The 19,424-nt window shown below is 33.7% G+C and overlaps 1 protein-coding gene and 1 pseudogene across 1 annotated transcript in view; both read left to right on the forward strand.

Moving 5' to 3' along the window:
* Window positions 1–6,291: 6,291 nt before the first annotated feature.
* On the forward strand, window positions 6,292–6,900 carry LOC131166543 (beta-fructofuranosidase, insoluble isoenzyme 2-like; annotated as a pseudogene).
* Window positions 6,901–9,476: 2,576 nt separating this feature from the next.
* LOC131165972 (probable sodium/metabolite cotransporter BASS4, chloroplastic) overlaps window positions 9,477–19,424 on the forward strand; it is a 52,540-nt gene continuing 42,592 nt past the window's right edge. The window contains exons 1-2 of the mRNA XM_058124164.1: window positions 9,477–9,735; window positions 9,834–9,921. Of these exons, the coding sequence (XP_057980147.1) occupies window positions 9,535–9,735; window positions 9,834–9,921 (289 nt within the window). The 5' untranslated portion in view covers window positions 9,477–9,534. The remainder of the gene's footprint in view (window positions 9,736–9,833; window positions 9,922–19,424) is intronic.

A 19,424-nucleotide genomic window follows, 5' to 3' on the forward strand; every position in this document is an offset into this window, starting at 1 on the left:
CAATGGACGGATGGCACTGCAGAATTTCTTTCAGTGGAACCTGAAGACATTGTTAACGGCCCTTAAAGACAAAACATTGTATATCTATGGCGTTGAAACGAAATTTGGGCTCTAAAATGTCATTTTGTCCCAATATTATTTTCTCTGTCCGTGCTGTATGAATGAACTAGATGGTGAAGCCATCATCATTATTAGGCAACTAACCCTATACATTGTTATCAAATTTTATTTTGCTGCAGGTTAGGTGCTTAAAGGAGGTTGATGAGACCCAAGATCTTGTGTTGTTTATGTTATACTAGCTATGGTGTCACGAGCCGACTATTTTCACACCTTTGTGAAGGTCTGTGCGGCGCTAGCTAAAGCACTCTTGCTTAACTAGTTAACCTATCGTTTACCAACATTCATCCACGAAATACTTTTATTAACATTCATTCAAATGACAGCGAAAATAGTAGTCAATTAATGAAAGTCGTGACAAGCAAGTAATAAACATTGAAACAAACGTAATTCATTAACACCTCCGTTGATATTGTGTGTTTAGCGAGGGAGGCAAGTAGGCTAAACACGTTGACAATAGCTAGTGAGTTTTACAATGACTAATGAACTCTCACCCTCCCCTAAAGAGCTTTTTAGGTCACTCTCACTCTAGCATTAGGAAACATCAAAGTGACCGAAGAGTCATACTGTTTTATTTGGCATATAAAGACACTACTAGTAGAAAACAACTCTATAATAGTATTTACATGATGAAAACCTATCCCAAGCACACGCTGAACAAGCTTAGCTCGTGACACATGGGCACGCACTATATGCGTGCTTCACGTTTTTTTTATTTTTTTAAAAATTGAAAAATAATTAAATAGTATAATGACATTTTAAGATAATTGTAGGTGATTTATAAGGGTATTTTGGAATAATTATGAGTAATTATAGGGATAAATTTAACACAATTATAAGAGTATTTTGAGATAGTTGTTCGTAGTTAAAGAAGTATTTTAGAATAATCATTGGTAATTATAGGGATAAATTTAACATAATTAGAAAAATCTTTTAGAATAGTTGTGGATAATTAAAGAAGTATTTTGAAATAATTGATAGTTATAAGGATAAATTTAATATTTTTGAAACATGAAGAATCACTTGGTATTAAAAGTTAGTGAGGAGTTGAATTCCATAGTGACATGTGATGCTTGCATGTGCAGCAATGGTAAGCAGAGTATGAAGTAGAAATGTATGTTTTTCTTATTCTTGTTCGACATTGTTCATGCTGCCTGTCCTCCCTCCCAAGCCTAGCAAGAGTATTCTTTGGCACTGTTAGTCTTCTTAGTGAGATTCAGTGTTTTATTGTATGAAGCCGAGTAGAGTTTTTGTTTTTTTTTCCTTGACAAGTTGAGTTTAGTTGATGCTAGGGCATGAGCGCTGCACAACTGGATTGGATTTGCATACCTGCAAAGAGAAAAGTGAGGGAGGAGTTGCAGTGCTGGAGACAATATGGATATGGTACCACTGAGGACCAATTCAGGTCTTCAGAAACAAAAGCAGCATATTTAGCTCCTTTGTTGTTTTGTTTTGTTTTGTCTTTTGTTTTTTTTTGTTGGCACCCAAATTTATTTACCCTTGTATTTGAGAGTGTAGATTTAAGATATTGGATTTAGATTTATGTGGATTTTGTATAAAATACGGTACGAATTTGTATTGGGTTTCATTTAAATACATGCAAATTTAAATTTAAGACTCGAAATTCATGTTACTAAACATTAGTTTAATTCATCCAAATTTTCATTTTCTAACTAGTTGCTTCATTTCCTAACTAGTGTTGACCATTCATGCTTTGAAGACGAAACAATATTGATGATCATTCGGCCACAAACCCAATTCACCAGCAAAACAAACGCAAAGATGGAAATAATCAAACCAGTTATCAGCAGCAAAAAATTGAATACCATATTTAACAATAGAGGGGCATTTTTTTGAGTAAACCCCCATGCACTTATATCTGAAGGAGACCATCCATCGCCAGTGCAGTTAGTTCAATATACTCTTTATTTTTCTCACTCAATAATGAATTGTTCTTAGGTAGCATCTTGTTTATTTTTTTTACCCAATCATGAATTGTTCTTTGGTAATGTTTGAAGGTATGAATTTTATGTTTTGAATTTAATTTCACTTGTGTTTAGATAAAGTGCAGTTTAATTTTGTAAAAAAAAAAAAAAGCGTGTTCGGGCCGCAAGGCGATAGGACGGTCATTCAAGTAGTTGGACTTTTTTTATTTAGTTTTGCTCCTATTTTTAAGTAGTTGGACTTTTTAAAAAAAAAAAATTTTAATTTGATATAATTTTATGTTATATTTTTATCTAAATTTATAAAAGTATAAATCCAAGAGTCAAATTACAAGCTCTTAAACATAAGAGTTATGTTCTTGAGTCTCGTGCCTCTGCAATTTTGATCTTATTGACTGTTCCCACTCTAATTTAGCCTGTGACAAACTAGCTGATAAAAATCATGATTAGATAAAACTTAAATTTATATGCATTCCCAAATATATAAAAATTCAATAGTGCATGTCTTGCTTGGGATGTGTGTGATTCTCTAATACTCATAAATTGTCATATATATATATATATATATATATATATATATATATATAAAGAACTAAATAAATTATGATTACAACTTGTTTTGAGTTTTTTACCAAAATATTAAAAAGAAAAATCAAAAAACACAAATATGAAAAAAATTACACAAATGTACCCAACCGACTTTCCAAAAGTCGGTTTGGGCTTTAAAATTTAAAAAAAAAAAAAAAAAAGTCAGCCGCAATTCTTGCAGTTTTTTACCAATATATTAAAAGAAAAAATCAAAAAACACTTATATGAAGGAAATTGGGAAAATTTACACAAATGTACCCAACCGAGTTTCCAAAAGTCGATTTGGGTTTTAAAAAAAAAAATTTAAAAAAAAAACTAGCCTCAATTCTTGACTGCCAAAATAAAAAAAAGTTAAAAATTGAGAATCGACTTTCCAAAAGTTGGTTTGGGTTTTAAAAAAAAAAAAGTCAACCGCAATTCTTAACTACCAAAATAAAAAATAAAAAAATTGAGAACTGATTTTTCAAAAGTCACCCCCCAAAAACCAAATCCCAACCCCCCACCCAAAATCAAATAATAAATATATATTATTTTTAATTTAATTAATAATAAAAAAAATATTATTTTCAAATTTTAAGATTTAAATAAAAAATTGTAAATAAAAAAAATATTTTTAAGTGTCATTTAATATAAAAAATATTTTTTACTTTTTATTTATTTTTCAAATGAATTAAAAAAAGTGGATTAGTTTTTTAATTTCAAACTATGATATAAAAATGAATACAATAGCAAAAAATTGAAATAATTTACTTTTAAGAATAATAAGACAAAAAGGACATCTTACTTCCTAATTACATAAAAAAATTTATTTAAAAAAACTAACTTCCATTTTTTTCCCCAAATAGAAAATCTGTCTCTAATTTTAATTAATCTTTTCTTTCCCTACTATTTTACTTTTCTTTCGAACCAAATAAGACCAATGTACTACAATGGAATCTATCATCTCTTCTACTAGTACAGCCCGAAGGGAGCTGTGTGGGGCAACATCATTTGGGCTCACTCTATCTCCAAGGACCTCATCAATTGGGTCGCCCTTGACCTGACCATCTACCCGTCCAAGCCCTTCGACATAAATGGGTGCTGGTCCGGATCTGCCACCATCCTCCCAGGCAACAAACTCGTCCCCCACGTTCTGCCCCTCTCTCCCTCCCTCCCTCCAAATCAAATCCCCCCTCCGCCCAGTTCTGCCCTTGCCTCCCCCCTTGAAAGTGAGAATCATAAATTTTTTTTAATTTAAATAATAATAAAATATATACTATTTTCAAATTTTAATATTTAAATAAAAAGTTATAAATAAAAAATATATTTTTAAGTGTCATTTAATACAAAAATATTTTTTACATTTTATTTATTTTTCAAATGAATTAAAAAAAGTAAGTTAATTTTTTAATTTCAAAAAATTATATAAAAATGAATACAATAACTGAAATAATTTACTTTTGGGAATATTAAGACAAAAAATGACATTTTACTTCCTAATTACATAAAAAAATTATTTAATATATAATTAAGAATGGAAAATTATTTAACATATTATTTTATGTATATTTTATATAGAAAAATTTTAAAATTTAATATTTCTTACCTAACCGACTTTTCAAAAGTCAGGTTGGATTAAAAAAAAAAAAAACAAAACAAAAAACTTACACAAAAAACAATTAGAATGGAAGAAAAATATATTGAAATAAAAAAATTATAACACGTGCTTCACGTGTTCTCCCATCACTGATGTGTCCAACTCGTGTCGCCCCCACACCGCAACTGGGTAAAAATCCAGGCATTCGCACATTTCGGTTTTCAGAGTAGAGTGGAGTGGGTGCTTCACCTTGACCCAATTCACGAAATCTCTGCTTTAGTACAAGTAGGTCATTCCCCGGAGTTTCCTTTGGTTGCCGGCGACCATTCTCCAGTGCTCGTCTCACTCGATTCAGCCCGTGGTCGGGTCACGGAACGCACTCGTGTTCATGTTCGGGGTGGGAACCACAAGGGGGTTTTCTTCGGGTTTGATCCATTCACAGAGATACGGGTCAGATAGGTTAGCGGGTACGACGTAATTCTAGACCTACCTATTCTGGGAGTCGAGTCTAGTGTGGAAGATGACAAGTTTGTTGCCCGGGAGGATGGTGGCAGATTCGAACCAGCACCCATTTATGTCGAAGGGCTTTGACGGATAGATGATCGGGTCAAGGGTGACCCAATTGATAAGGTCCTTGGAGATGGAATGAACCCAAACAATGTTGCCCCACACAGCTCCCTTTGGGTTGTACTCGTAGAAGAGATAATAGATTCCATTGTAGTACATTGGTCTTATTTGGTTCGAAAGAAAAGTAGAATAGTAGGGAAAGGAAAGATTAATTAAAAATAAAGACAAATTTTCTATTTTGGGAAAAAAATGGAAGTTAGTTTTTTTAAATAATTTTTTTTATGTAATTAGGAAGTAAGATGTCATTTTTGTCTTATTATTCTTAAAAGTAAATTATTTCAATTTTTTTGTTATTGTATTCATTTTTATATCATATTTTGAAATTAAAAAAATAATTTACTTTTTTTTATTCATTTGAAAAATAAATAAAAAGTAGAAAATAATTGTTATATTAAATGAAACTTAAAAATATTTTTTTTATTTACAAATTTTTATTTAATTCTTAAAATTTGAAAAATAATATATTTTTTACTATTATTTAAATTAAAAATAATATATATTTTATCATTTGATTTTGGATGGGGGGGTTGGGATTTGGTTTTTGGGGAATGACTTTTGAAAAGTCGGTTCTCAATTTTTTTATTTTGGCAGTCAAGAATTGTGACTGACTTTTTTTTTTTTTTTTTTAATTTTAAAGTCCAAACCAACTTTTGGAAAGTCGGTTCTCAATTTTAACTTTTTTAATTTATTTTGGCAGTCAAGAATTGTGGTTAACTTTTTTTTTTTTTTTAAAGCCCAAACCGACTTTTGAAAAGTTGGTTGGGTACATTTGTGTAAATTTTCCCAATTTCCTTCGTATTTGTATTTTTTGATTTTTTAAAAATATTTTGGTAAAAAACTCGCAATTCTTAACTGTCAAAATAAAAAAATATATATATATTGAGAACCGACTTTCCAAAAGTCTATTTGGGCTTTAAAAAAAAAAAAAAAAAAAAAGTTAGCTGCAATTGTTGACTGCCAAAATAAAAATAAAAATAAAAATTGAGAACTGACTTTTCAAAAGTTACCCCCCCAAAAACCAAATCCCAAACCCCCACCCAAAATCAAATAATAAAATATATATTATTTTTAATTAAAATAATAATAAAATATATTATTTTTCAAATTTTAAGATTTAAATAAAAAAATATTTTTAAGTGTCATTTAATATAAAAAATATTTTCTACTTTTTATATTTTTTTCAAATGAATTAAAAAAAGTAAATTAATTTTTTAATTTCAAAATATTATATAAAAATGAATACAATAACAAAAAAATTGAAATAATTTACTTTTAAGAATAATAAGACAAGAATGACATCTTACTTCCTAATTACATAAAAAAAATTTATTTAAAAAAACTAACTTCCATTTTTTTTCTAAAATAGAAAATTTGTCTCTAATTTTAATTAATTTTTCCTTTTCTCGCTATCCTACTTTTCTTTTAAATCAAATAGGACCAATGTACTACAATGAAATCTATCATCTCTTCTACCAATACAGCCCGAAGGGAGTTGTATGGGGCAACATTGTTTGGGCTCACTCCATCTCCAAGGACCTCATCAACTGGGTCGCCCTTGGCCCGACCATCTACCCGTCCAAACCCTTCGACATAAATGGGTGTTGGTCCGGATCTACCACCATCATCCCGGACAACAAACCCATCATCCTCTACACCAGACTTGACCCCTAGAACAGGCAGGTCCAGAACTACGCTGTACTCGCTAACCTATCCAACCCGTATCTCCGTGAATGGATCAAACTCGACGACAACCCCCTTATGGTTCCCACCCCGAACATGAACACGAGCGTGTTCCGTGACTGGACCACAGGTTGGATCGAGCAAGACGAGCATTGGAGAATAGTCGTCGGCAGCCGAAGGAAGCATCGGGGAATGACCTACTTGTACCAAAGTAGAGATTTCATGAATTGGGTCAAGGCGAAACACCCACTCCACTCTACTCCGAAAACCAGAATGTAGGAATGCCTGAATTTTTACCCAGTTGCGGTGTGCGGGTGGCACGAGTTGGACATATCGGTGATGGGAGAACATGTGAAGCACGTGTTATAATTTTTTTTATTTCATTACATTTTTCTTCCATTCCATTATTTCATTATAATTGTTTTTTATGCCTAGATTTTTGTGTAAGTTTTTTGTTTTGTTTTATTTTTTTAATCCAAATCGACTTTTGAAATGTCAATTAGGTAAGAAATATTAAAATTTATTTTCCTATATAAAATATACAAAAAATAATATATTAAATAATTTTTCCATTCTTAATTGTATATTAAATAATTTTTTTATGTAATTAGGAAGTAAAATGTCATTTTTTGTCTTAATATTTCCAAAAGTAAATTATTTCGAAATTTTTTGTTATTGTATTCATTTTTATATAATTTTTTGAAATTAAAAAATTAACTTACTTTTTTTTTATTTCATTTGAAAAATAAATAAAATGAAAAAAATATTTTTGTATTAAATGACACTTAAAAATATATTTTTTATTTATAACTTTTTATTTAAATATTAAAATTTGAAAAATAATATATATTTTATTATTTGATTTTGGGTGGGGGTTGGGATTTGGTTTTTGGGGGGGGGGGACTTTTGAAAAGTCGGTTCTCAATTTTCATTTTTTATTTTTATTTTAACAGTCAAGAATTGTGGCTGATTTTTTTTTTTTTTTTTAAATTTTGAAGGCCAAACTGACTTTTGGAAAGTCAGTTCCCAAATTTATTTATTTTTTTTAATTTAGTAGTCAAAAATTGAGGTTTACTTTTTTTTTTTTTTTTTAAAGCCCAAACGGGACTTTTGGAAAGTTGATTTGGTACATTTGTGTAAATTTTTTCAATTTCCTTCTTATTGGTGCTTTTTAATATTTTTTAATATTTTGGTAAAAAAACTCCAACTTGTTTAGTTCGGCAGAATAACTATTTATAGGAGTAAGATGAAATATAATTTAAAATTTGAGAATTAAGGAAATAGTTATACCTTATATATTTCTAATTTTTTATTTAATATCTAATAAAAAAAATAGTTATCTCCATGATGAAATTTGGGAATAATTATTTCTCATTTGTTCCTTATTATGAAGTCATAAAATATTATTGTTTGCTTTATAGTAACAATATATTTTCTTGTATAACTAGTTGTAAATAACCTACTAAAATATAGTCTATTTCACAAATCCAATATAACCTAAAATTATTAGAGAACAAACATCACATCACATCACATATAGAACTACAATTTGTAAACTACAAATATAAAACTACTTTTAAGGCTTGTCAAATAGAATTATAAAAAAACCAAGTATAAAAAATGTGCTCTCCAAAATATTTTTAAGGCACTTTGGGTTGAAAAGTGCAGCACTTATAATTTCTAAAAATCAAAATTTTAATTAAAATTCTCTGCAGCAATTCCTTGTTTTTTAATTGCATTGAATTATATTTGCAATTTTAAAAAGAAAAAAATGTAACAACAGAGAAATTATTGTTTTCATTCCCATTACAAAAGATTTTCCACTTTAAAAAAATGGGTAAAACATGAAAGTTATAATTGTCGCAGTTATCACCTTAATTAAAAAAAAAAAAAAAAAAGGAATCCTGTTTATAAATGTTCGAAAATTATTGATAGAATTAGAACATGGCCTTACCCAAGGAACGGCGGAACTCTGCGTCCCAAACAAGTCCTATATAGGCTTTAGTAAATAATGAAGTCCCAACGATGGAGTTTTTTTCCAATTTTTTTTTTTTTAAAAATATATTAAATAATACCTTTTTCGGAAAAATGATTTACGAAATAACCCTCACATAATCTCGCTACTTGGAGTAGCGAGATTTGCCACATGTAATTTCGGGAATTATTTTTTCTCCAAAAAAAATTATTTAATATATATATTTAAAAAAAATGATAAATTAGGAAATAAATTTTTCTGCGGAAAATAAATTCTTTTAATATATATATTTTTAAAAATGATTAATTGATAAATAAATTTTCTGCATAATAAATTCTTCTGCGTAATAAATTGGGAAATAAATTCTTTTTATAAATTTTTATATGCTATAATATTATTATATGTAATAAAAATATTAATAATGATATCATAATATTAATATTATTTTTAAAATTTATGTAATATATATTATAATAAATTGTCATATTAATATATTTGATCACTAATTTTGAATTTGAATTCACAAACCAAAATTTAATATATGAGTGCATGCTCTCAAGTCTTAATTAACAAAACAAGAGTTAGAAATCTAAAAAATAGTAGTTGTTATCTTTTCTATATGAATTTTAAAAAATAAAGAATGTTATTTTTAATTATTTAAAAAATAAAAAAATAAAAAAGGAACTGTTTCTATAAGAAAATAGTGTCAAGTTTTTTATCCTGTTAATTTATTTTAGAAAAAAATTTTAAAAATTGAAAAATTAACTATTTTTTAAATATTTTTTAAACTAAAAAAAAAATTAAAATATTTTTCATAACTAAATAGATAATTAATTTTTTTTAAAATCTTCATGGTATTTATTTTTATATTTAACAGTTGTGATGGCAATTTTTATGTTTTGAGGCAAGATTACGTCAGGGTTATAATTTTTGAAAAGGATAAATTGGGAAAAAACTCCCCAGCATCCACCGTCTTCTCTCTCTCTCTCTCAGTTGCCTTCGGGAGTTCTGTTTGGTGTTGTTTTCACATGGCGGGAAGTCTCCAAAGCCTTTGCTTCAGGTCTCCAGCCACCGTAAGTTTACCCTCCCGCCGGTGGAACCCACATTTTCAGTCAAGTATCCCCCCTATTTCTGGCAGCTCCGTCGTTCTCAAGCACCACCCCTCATTGCTTCATCTAAAGCCTCGCTGGAGTTCTCCATCCATCAGAGCTGGTGAACGATCTGCACAGGTAGTTTCTAGTCTCCTATGTGCTTCTCATTTCATTGTCAGGCTCCGCTTGTGCGAATGTTGGGGTTACTTTCGGTAAATACTGTTTCTTTCTCTCAGACCGATGGCAATGATGATGGGAGTCGATGCGCGTCGAACTGGGTGAAGCCATTGTTGACTTTTGCGTCCAATAATTTTCTTCCTTTAGGTAATGATGTTCGTTCCTTCGTTTGTTCGGTTTTATTTTTGGGTGAGACGGGGGCGGGGGTGGGGTTGAATTTACTTTTTATTAATGTGAAAATTTGCGGAATTTTTCTCATTAATATAAATTTGCAAAATTTAGTCAGTGAAAGAAATATGGGAATTTAAGAACTTAAAGGAACCTTTGTTTGGAAGCTCATGGGCATCTCGGTACCCCACCTGCCTACATGCTTGGCCCGTTACGAGTTGAAAATTAAAACTGTAAATCACTTTTTCTGATGGTATCCACCTGATTGCCATGGCGTGCAAAGCACTCCTCACCCTTGCTGGTTTCAATTCTTACGCCTGCTGTTTCAGATTTAATCTTTACATGAAGACTCTGCAGAAAATTTCACAACGCTTTTGATGGTTGGAGCTTCAATCACGTTAACATCCTCACAGAAAATGTTCTTTTCTTGCCATTGCAACTAAAAGCTCACCTCTCTCTCTCTCTCTATATATATATATATATATAACTTAGTCACTTAGCTGAGTTTTACCAAAAAAGTCAATGGATAAGCTCAATTGACATTTTAAAATTACAGTTTTACTCATAAATGTAAATGTGTGATGATGCATCTGGGGGCAGTTTAGGAACTCAAATAAAGGTCGCGTCAAAGAGGTTTTTTTTACCTAAATAATAGTTGATATAGTTTTTAATGATTTACGACAGATTGTATGCGTGTAATATTTAATTAGCTGGGTTGATTTGGCATATGTGCCAATGCTTCTTGAGATGAACACATAATGTGTCTATGACCCATTAACTCCTGGACCATGGCTGCTATAAATTTGGGTTTACATCTTTTGGCAACTTAGGCATGGTTTTGTTTTAGTTTTGAAAGTATATATGTAAGCCAACCACATGATATCCTAGACTTTTAAGCTTAGTAGTACCATTGACAACATATCCTACTGACCATAGTCATCTGGTCATATGGTTCTACAAAGTGGCCAGCATAACACTATTTCTTTTTAACATGAAATGTGGTGCAACCACCCCTTATGTACCACACGCTATCAATTATTTGAAGTTAGAGAGATATTGTTAGACATGAAAGAGGTAGTCATGGTAGAAAATGTGGAGATATTTTAGGTGTTGCATTTTTAACTCTTGATTGTGAAACTGGGACTTATTTTTTATGTTATGCAGTTCAGTTTACTAAAATATTAATTAATTAGCAGCTACCAGAAAAGAATAGTTAATTAGTAGAGCTACTGGATGGAACTACTAGAAAAGAAGTGTCTTGTATGGACTCTTGTGAGCCTTGAGAGTTGATTATGTTATTTATTTATTTGTTTTCTTTAGTCTCTTCCATAAAATATATTTGGTCCAGTGAAATTGGGTTTTGATTCATCCACCTCGGCTTATTCCTAGACTACCTAAAGTCCATTTTGGGATTTAAATACTGATTGTCGGTTGAATCAGCCAACCCGAGCAATCAAAATTGGATGACTTTGAGAGCTAGATGGGAAATTTTTATGCTTCCATTTCCTGAATTATCCAACTTTTATTTTAGGCTTTGGTCATGAAATGCTTACTTACTTTGCCCACCTCCTGATTTCACTGCATTAGTTAACTTGATATATTTGAATGTTGCAACAATATCAATTTACGTTTTTTAAAATTATTTTTAAAATGAAATTATCACTGCCCTCAGAGCTCGGTGGTATCTCTATTCCCTCCACAAGGGAATGGCAAGGATTTGAATTCCTTGGTGTCATGGGGGAGTTGGGGCGGGATGAGTTTTTTTTTTTTTTAAAATGAAAATCCCAAATTTATTGATAGCCCTCACTTATGGCGGAGGAAAACCGTGGTTGCAAGTAAGCCACAAGGGATTTACAATTAAACTAGCAAAACCATCCTAGGCAACAAGACCAAAACAAACCTAACAGAACACGACCCAAAATCCAACTAAAACAAACTAAACAAGACCATTTGATTCAAAACAAAACAAACACAAACAAAAATAAAATACTTGCAAACTGATGACAATTACCTGCAAAACAAAAACTTGAAGAAAACATTGGAGAACCAAATGATGCCAATTAAAAACGAAAGTTTGGAATACTCATTTTATCTATACGAATTAGACCTCTCATTCTACTCAGCAGCACATCACCTACAAAATATCTACTCGTGTTGCTTCCCTCGCCTTGACGAGGCAAGTAATCCGCCACCTGATTATCTTCTCTAAATTGGTGCTTTATAAAAAAATTGAAGGCCTTGTAGCTCCTCCTCTAACAATTCCCAAAAGTCCCATAAGTACCAGGAAGAGCAAATTCTAGATGTGATCCATTCCACCACCAATTACGAGTCGCTTTCAATACAAATATTCTGATATCCCAACTCTTTACATAGCCGAACACCACTAGAAAGAGCCTGCAACTCCGCTCCATTATTAGTACCAAACTCAAATTTTTCCTAGAAAGCAGCCTTAATATTACCTGAAGAGTCGCAAATGATACCACCACCACCACTAGAACCCGGATTTCCTCTATAAGAGTCATCAATATTTAGTTTCAACCAACCTGCAAGAGGCTTTTTCCAGACTACTTTTCGAGGAGTTCTAACCTTCAAAGTTATCGTTTTCACTTGAAACTCTTCTAATAAATTCTTATGAATAGAAGGCAGAGAAACCGTCACGCCTTCTATAATTTTAGCGAGCCAAAACCTCACTGATGACCAAATTGCATTCCTTGACTTGTACTTATCTTCCATGCAGGCTTTACAACGTCAAAGCCAAAGTCTCCAAGAAATTATAGTAGGTAACAAACCGATGATCGTATCTTTTTAGGTTGATTTTTTGACACATCTGAACCATTTACTAATTTTCACCCTCCAAGGTTCTTCATCATCAAAGTTTAGAATTCTCAAGTCAGACTCTGCTCTCTTCCAAACCATACTTGCGATGGAACCTGTACTCATAACATGATTGAGGGATTCCTCATTTTTTTCCATGTAGTAGTTGCAACATGAGACCATATCAATTCCTAGTTTCGCACTCTCTCATCTACAAGAAGACATTGGAACATGACTTTCCACATACACATCAATACTTTCTTAGGTAGAAGTTATACCAAACCCACTCCATGCACGGGTATTGCTTCCCTTTAATTGTTATCACCTCCCAAGCCGAGGTAGTTGAAAATTTTCCATCTATGGAAGGTTTCCAAATAAACACATCAGACCCCTTTGTGCTTTATAGACGACAACAAAATCTTATCCGTTTTGGGGACCCCTACCAAATCTTTCAGCATATCAGTATCCCAATTCTCCGACTCCCAGCAATCTTGAATCTTAAACTCAAGGATGCTAGACCATGTGAGAACACTCCGCAAAGGGACCACTGCTCAACCACTTATCAAATTAAAATAAGTTTTTCCTTCTTTAACCTTCATATAAACATTCTCATAGACCTCTGAAAAAATCTTTAAGATTGACTTCCAAAATTGAGACCCCGTAGGAGTATAATTGATTGAAGCCATGTGACCTGATTTAACATATTTAGCCTAAAAAAGATGGGTCCAAGATTATCTAACGTCATCAGTCTCCAAGCAAACTTCATGTGAAAGGATCTTTGAACATCATTAAGTTCCCTAATGCCAACACCCCCTTCATCTAAGGGTTTGCAAACCTTTGACCAAGCACACCATTTCATTTTTGTCCTACCATTACTCTCTCCCCAGAGAAAAGAAAAGAGAATGGAATTAATATTGATCACCGCCAAAGGAACTGAGAGAATTGTTAGAGTATGAGTCGCCATGCATGATAAAACATGCCGAATAAGGATGAGACGACCTCCTTGAGACAGCAACCTCATCTTCCAACTCGCCACCTTATTTCGAATTTTTGAGACCAACGGATCAAACAATCTAGCAGTAAGGCAACCAGAAATCAAAGGTGCCCCAAGGTACATCGTTGGAAAATTTCCTTCCGCAAAACCCGTCAAGCGTAATAGCTCTCTGCTTCTGGAAATGTTGATCTTGTTGGAAAAAAAGAGAGCTGATTTCTCCTTGTTGATTAACTGGCCAGACCAACTTTCATACAAATCCAACGTCTTCAAAAGCATCTTCAAAGATCTCCTTTCCCTGTTAGCAAAAACAAGCAAGTCATCTGCATATAATAGATGAGAGATTAAAGGAGCTCCCCTCAGAAGATAAAAATTTCTAATCCTGCCTTCCTCAAAATTTCTTTTTAATAATCTAGAAAAAATTTCTTCCATCAAAATAAATAAATAAGGAGATAGAGGATCACCTTGCCGGAGGCCTCATTGAGACTTGAAGAAACCCCTATACGTACCATTCATCATGATCGAAAACTATGGGGTCTTAACACATTCTGCGATTAAGTTACACACATGACTAGAGAAGCCAAAACCCTCCAAGACCCAAATCAAAAATCCCTAGTCAACCCTATCATAAGCCTTTGCCATATCCACTTTTAATACTACATTTCCCCCTTTACTCTTTTTTGTTGATTAAGAGAACCATTTCCTGCGCAAGAGTAATATTTTCAAAACTACTTCTACCCGGGAGAAAAGCTCCTTGCTCTGAAGAGATAATTCTATTCAGGCAACGCGTCAATCGACCTACAATAAATTTTGAAAAAATTTTGTATGCAATGAAACACATGCTAATTGGTCTAAACTTTTCAAAACTTCTTGGATCCTTCACCTTAGGGATAAGAACAAAATACGAAGACGTGAAAAATTTGGGTAGAGGCGCTCCACTGAAAAGTTCCTTGGCAGCTTCCAGCAGATCCTCTTTTACAAAATCTCAACAAGATTTGTAAAATCCTGATCCAAAACCATCAGGTCCTGGACTACTATCTTTTGGGATATAATTTAGAGCTATTTTCAGCTCCATTTTTGAAGGATCTTTGACTAAGTACTCATTTTCTTCCTCACATATCTCCCTAGAGATAAGCTAGCTCTAATTAGGTAAAACTCTATTAGACTATTTTGAGAGAAAATGTTGAAAATGCTTAACCACACCTTCATGGATCTCCTCAAGGGACGCCAAAACCGTACCATCCTTTAAGACCATAGAATTAATCATCGAAGAATTCCTTTTTTGATTAATAATTGTATGAAAAAACTTGGAATTTTGATCACCCTCCACCAACCATCGCTTCTTCACAAGCTGAGCAACACGGGTTTTCTCTCTTTTTTCCCAATAATCCAGTTCGCATTTTGTAACCAGGAAGTCTATCTCTACCTCCTGACTATACCCCCTTCGTAACTGCTCCTCTAGCTCTATCATTCGATTCTCTAAATCCTTGATATTAAGGTCCACTTGGCCAAAGACCTCTACACTCCACCTTTTTAAAGCAACTTTAGCCTTTTTGAGCTTAGCAACCAACTTAGACATGCCTGACACTTGAACTAGTTCCATCCAAATCTGACGAATAAAAGGAAAAAAATTTTCATGGGAACTCCACATATTTTGATACCTGAAAGAAGGTGACTCATATCTTGTTGAGTGATTTGAGAAATGTATCAGCATAGGTTTGTGGTCCAACGTCTTCCTCGCCAAGTATTCCAGCCTAGCAGTTTGAAAACGATTAATGAATGGCATATTCACAAGAGCCCGGTCAAGCTTTGCCCATCTCCTAGTCGGACCAACATGCCCATTAAACCAAGACATATGCACACCATGAAATTTTAAATCAACAACACCACAATTGTTTAAACAATTATTAAAGTCGTCCATAGCAGCCAAAGGTCTAGGCTGCCCCCCAATTTGTTCCCCATCCTCCCGAACAATGTTAAAATCCCTCACAATAAGCCAAGGATTACACCCTACTTGAAGAGCTTCTAAATCTTTCCAAAGACCCCTACGCTTATAAAAGGAGCACTTCGCATAAACGAAGGTGACAAACACTTTTGTCCCATTTAAGACCACCCATCCCGCTATCATTTGATTCAACATACTCACTGTTTCAAAATCATCATGCTCATTCCACATTACCCATGCTTTACCTCCCATTGCTTCGTTCGAACAATAGTTTGGAAAATCTAAAAATTAAGTGAAACGAACCATAGAGTCCTCCTGCATGAATGGTTTCGAAATGGCCAACACTGAAATCAAATATTTCCTAACCAAATTCCTCAAGCGTTTCTTTGACGTGCCTATACCTCGCACGTTCCACACCATCATTTTTGATCTCATAAATTAACTTTTACACGATGGGTAATAACCCATTGGGACTGCCTCGCTTTATTACTGGAAGCTTTTAACAAAGGAATTCTGGGTTGAGAAAAATTACCTTCCGAATCATAGCCTTTGTCAAAAGCTAGACCATGTATTTTACTCTCATTCTCATGAGCAAGCTGAAACTGTTCTATGTCCAACCCTGTATCTCTTACTTCAAAAGTAGGTTCAACAATCTCCCCTTCCTCTATCACCATATTCTTTCCAAGTATCTCTTCACCTTGCGCTTTTCCACCCAACTCATGCACATCACAATCTTTAGCCACCTTTGGAATTTCTTTTCCTCCCTTATCACCTTCATCCATCACCTATGTGTTACACTCTCTTTGCCCTTCAAGCTGTACCATCTCTCTATTCCTAATTGCTGAAAATTATTGCTCGACCCACCTGCATGTAGTCCCTCATCAATGAGTACTAGGTGAGGACTACCCTCCTCTATAACCTGTTTTCCTTTATCCGCAACTAACTTTACCTCATTTCCAATCTCCTTATTTTCAGACACAATAATAGGATTCACTTCCACATTTTTACTTGCACCTTCTTTTAAACTCTTGTCCTTTCTTCGCACCTCCTTCCAAGCTTTGACCTCCTCTTTCTTCCCTTCAATCATCATCTCGTTCTTATTAACTGTTTTTACCTTGATACGATCACCCAACCTACAAGCAACCTTTGTATGGCCCTGACGAAAACACTTTTTGCAATAATAACCCTGCTTCTCATACACCACTTCCTGCCAAACTTGATGCTTTTTGACCTACCACCAATAGGGAGCCACTAACTGGCTCCTCCTGCAAATCTACTTCCACACAAATTCTCGCCCCCGTCGCGCGAGTTCTATATAGTGTGGCATTATCCGTTCCAAGAAACTTTCCAAACCTTGTTGCTAGAATTTGAAGACAATCCAATCGATACAAGAGCAACGGCAAACTTGGCATGAAGATCCATTGAGGAGCCATGGATGATTCTTTCTTGACATCAAAATCAACCGTCCAGTTGAACTAACGGAACTGACAACCAGCCACAACCCATCCGTCCCTCGCCCATGTGTGTAAATAATCTTTTTCATTCGCTAGGTGCAGCAACACGTGATATTCATCCATAAAACTAATCATCGGAACCTCATTGAAACCCCACGTCTTAATAATCTGAAGCTGCAACACATCTATTGATGGTCTTTTCGATAAGAATTTAAGAACAAGAGCAAACTTCAGATCCTTTGCCGTTTTGTCCATCTCAATATCCAAAAAAACGAAGCCCAATTCTCTGTTGATTATCTTAGGTTTTCTCAATGGTAATCGAAATTTGGATTGAGATATAGGTCTTTGAAGTGCCTGCGCAAAAGTACGTCTCCCACCAAAGGCGTTGTTTTTCTTCTCAACCATTTTTCCATCCCATACAGAATCCAACCCATCCACCTGAGGTCCAGACTTGATAGCCCTCTCATTCCCGCCGACAACAAGGGTCATTGGAGGGCCGCCCATGAAGGGCAAGGATGAAAAACCAAGTGTACACTATAAAAGTTTGATTTGAAAATTTTGGGTTTGTATTTTGGAATTTGGTTTGTGGTTTTGAAATTTATTTATTTATTTATTTTTTTGGGTTGAAAAATGTTTTGGGTTTGAAAACACTTTGAGGACTTCGTGAGATCCCCAAAATGCTAATAGAGAGGGAAAGAAGAAAAATCGGGGAAGAAATCCGTACCTTTGCTCACGAGGAAAGCTAGGTCATAGATTCGCTGGAGGCTGCCTCTCTTAGATTCGCCGTTCGGGTCCTGCGACAGAGGCTCGCAATCTTGAGCGAAAGCTAGGGCACAACACTGTTGCAACGAACGCCGATGGCGGAGTTATTTTGACAGCATCCTTTCCACTTTGACAAAATGGGTCTGAACCCTTTATCGTTGAAACTCTGTGATCTCTCAAATTTGCCGTTCGGAGATTCACCTTCGACGACGCGACGTCCAACTACGGCGGAGTTATTCTGACAGCGTCCTTTCCACTTTGACTTGCTAGTGTTTAATATATATGCCGGATAGGGTTTGGGTAGATAGGTGCCTATACAATCTTACCCCAACTATTGAAGGGGCTTCAACTTTTTTAACTGTGACCACTTTGTAAACATTAGATACCACAAGTTTGAGTCTTAAAACAAGATGAATCTTTGAGTCTTAAAACAAGAAGAATCTAGCACCTAAAATTTTATCTTCTCTGTTCTAGACCCAATTCATCACCCTCTATGAGATCTGTGGCTGCTCACAGTTTTGGATGCTCAGTTGCAGCACAAATTTCCAATCCACGGATAAAGAGAACATACTAAAATGGAATGGCTGAATTTACCTAAAGTGTAATTAGCATTAAGCAACCCATTTGAAGGAAGAGTTAAGCTTAATATGTGTGAACTTCGTGAACTTTGAGCTTGACCCAATGCCATTGGCTGCCAGACACAAGCTATAAATCATCACACGTTAACCTTCAAATTCAAATTCAACAACCAAATTTTACATGGACTTCACACACTATTCATAAGAAAGCCTCTAATACATGAAATTAGACATTTGCCCCTAAAACTAGATGAAATGACAAACATGCCCCTAAAATACACAAATATTACAACAAACTCCCAAAATACATAATCCTAATACTAGCAAACTAAACACACGTAGTTAAACAACTAACTAAGCACATTTGGTTTTAGGACCCAATAAACCATTGACCCTATTCTTTGACATAGGCTTCCAAATTAGGTAAAAGTGATCCATCCAAATACCCACTTATTGTCAATGCATCTTAATGCTTATCATTCGTCTGTCAAACACTCATTTCTTGCTTCAAGTGCCTATGGCAATGAAAATGAAGTAGCCTATCAAATTATAAAAAAGGCTCTTTTACCATAGTTGAAATAAGAAATGAATGCATTTCTGAGAAGGTTCCTTCAGTTGTGGTCTAGATGAGATAAAGGATAATGCACTAAAGAAGGGTTACTGTATTTATCGTATGTATCATGATATTGGGAGGACTAAAATATTAATAGTTACAGGGCAAATCTAGGACTTTAGGCGGGTTGGGGGGAAAAAAAATAATGAAAAGCCACATGTTTTATATGTTACAAATGTGTAAAAATGAGTTCATTGTAGATACATGGATATTCTAGAGATCTAGTTTAAATATTTTCATTTTTTTTTCACATCTATGGCATGACAAGACAAAATGAAAACAGAAAAAGTTTCTCATTCATATCTTATGGATTATATTATCAAAA

The sequence above is a fragment of the Malania oleifera genome, chromosome 10, assembly GCF_029873635.1.
Source record: "Malania oleifera isolate guangnan ecotype guangnan chromosome 10, ASM2987363v1, whole genome shotgun sequence".
Classification (NCBI taxonomy): domain Eukaryota; kingdom Viridiplantae; phylum Streptophyta; class Magnoliopsida; order Santalales; family Ximeniaceae; genus Malania; species Malania oleifera.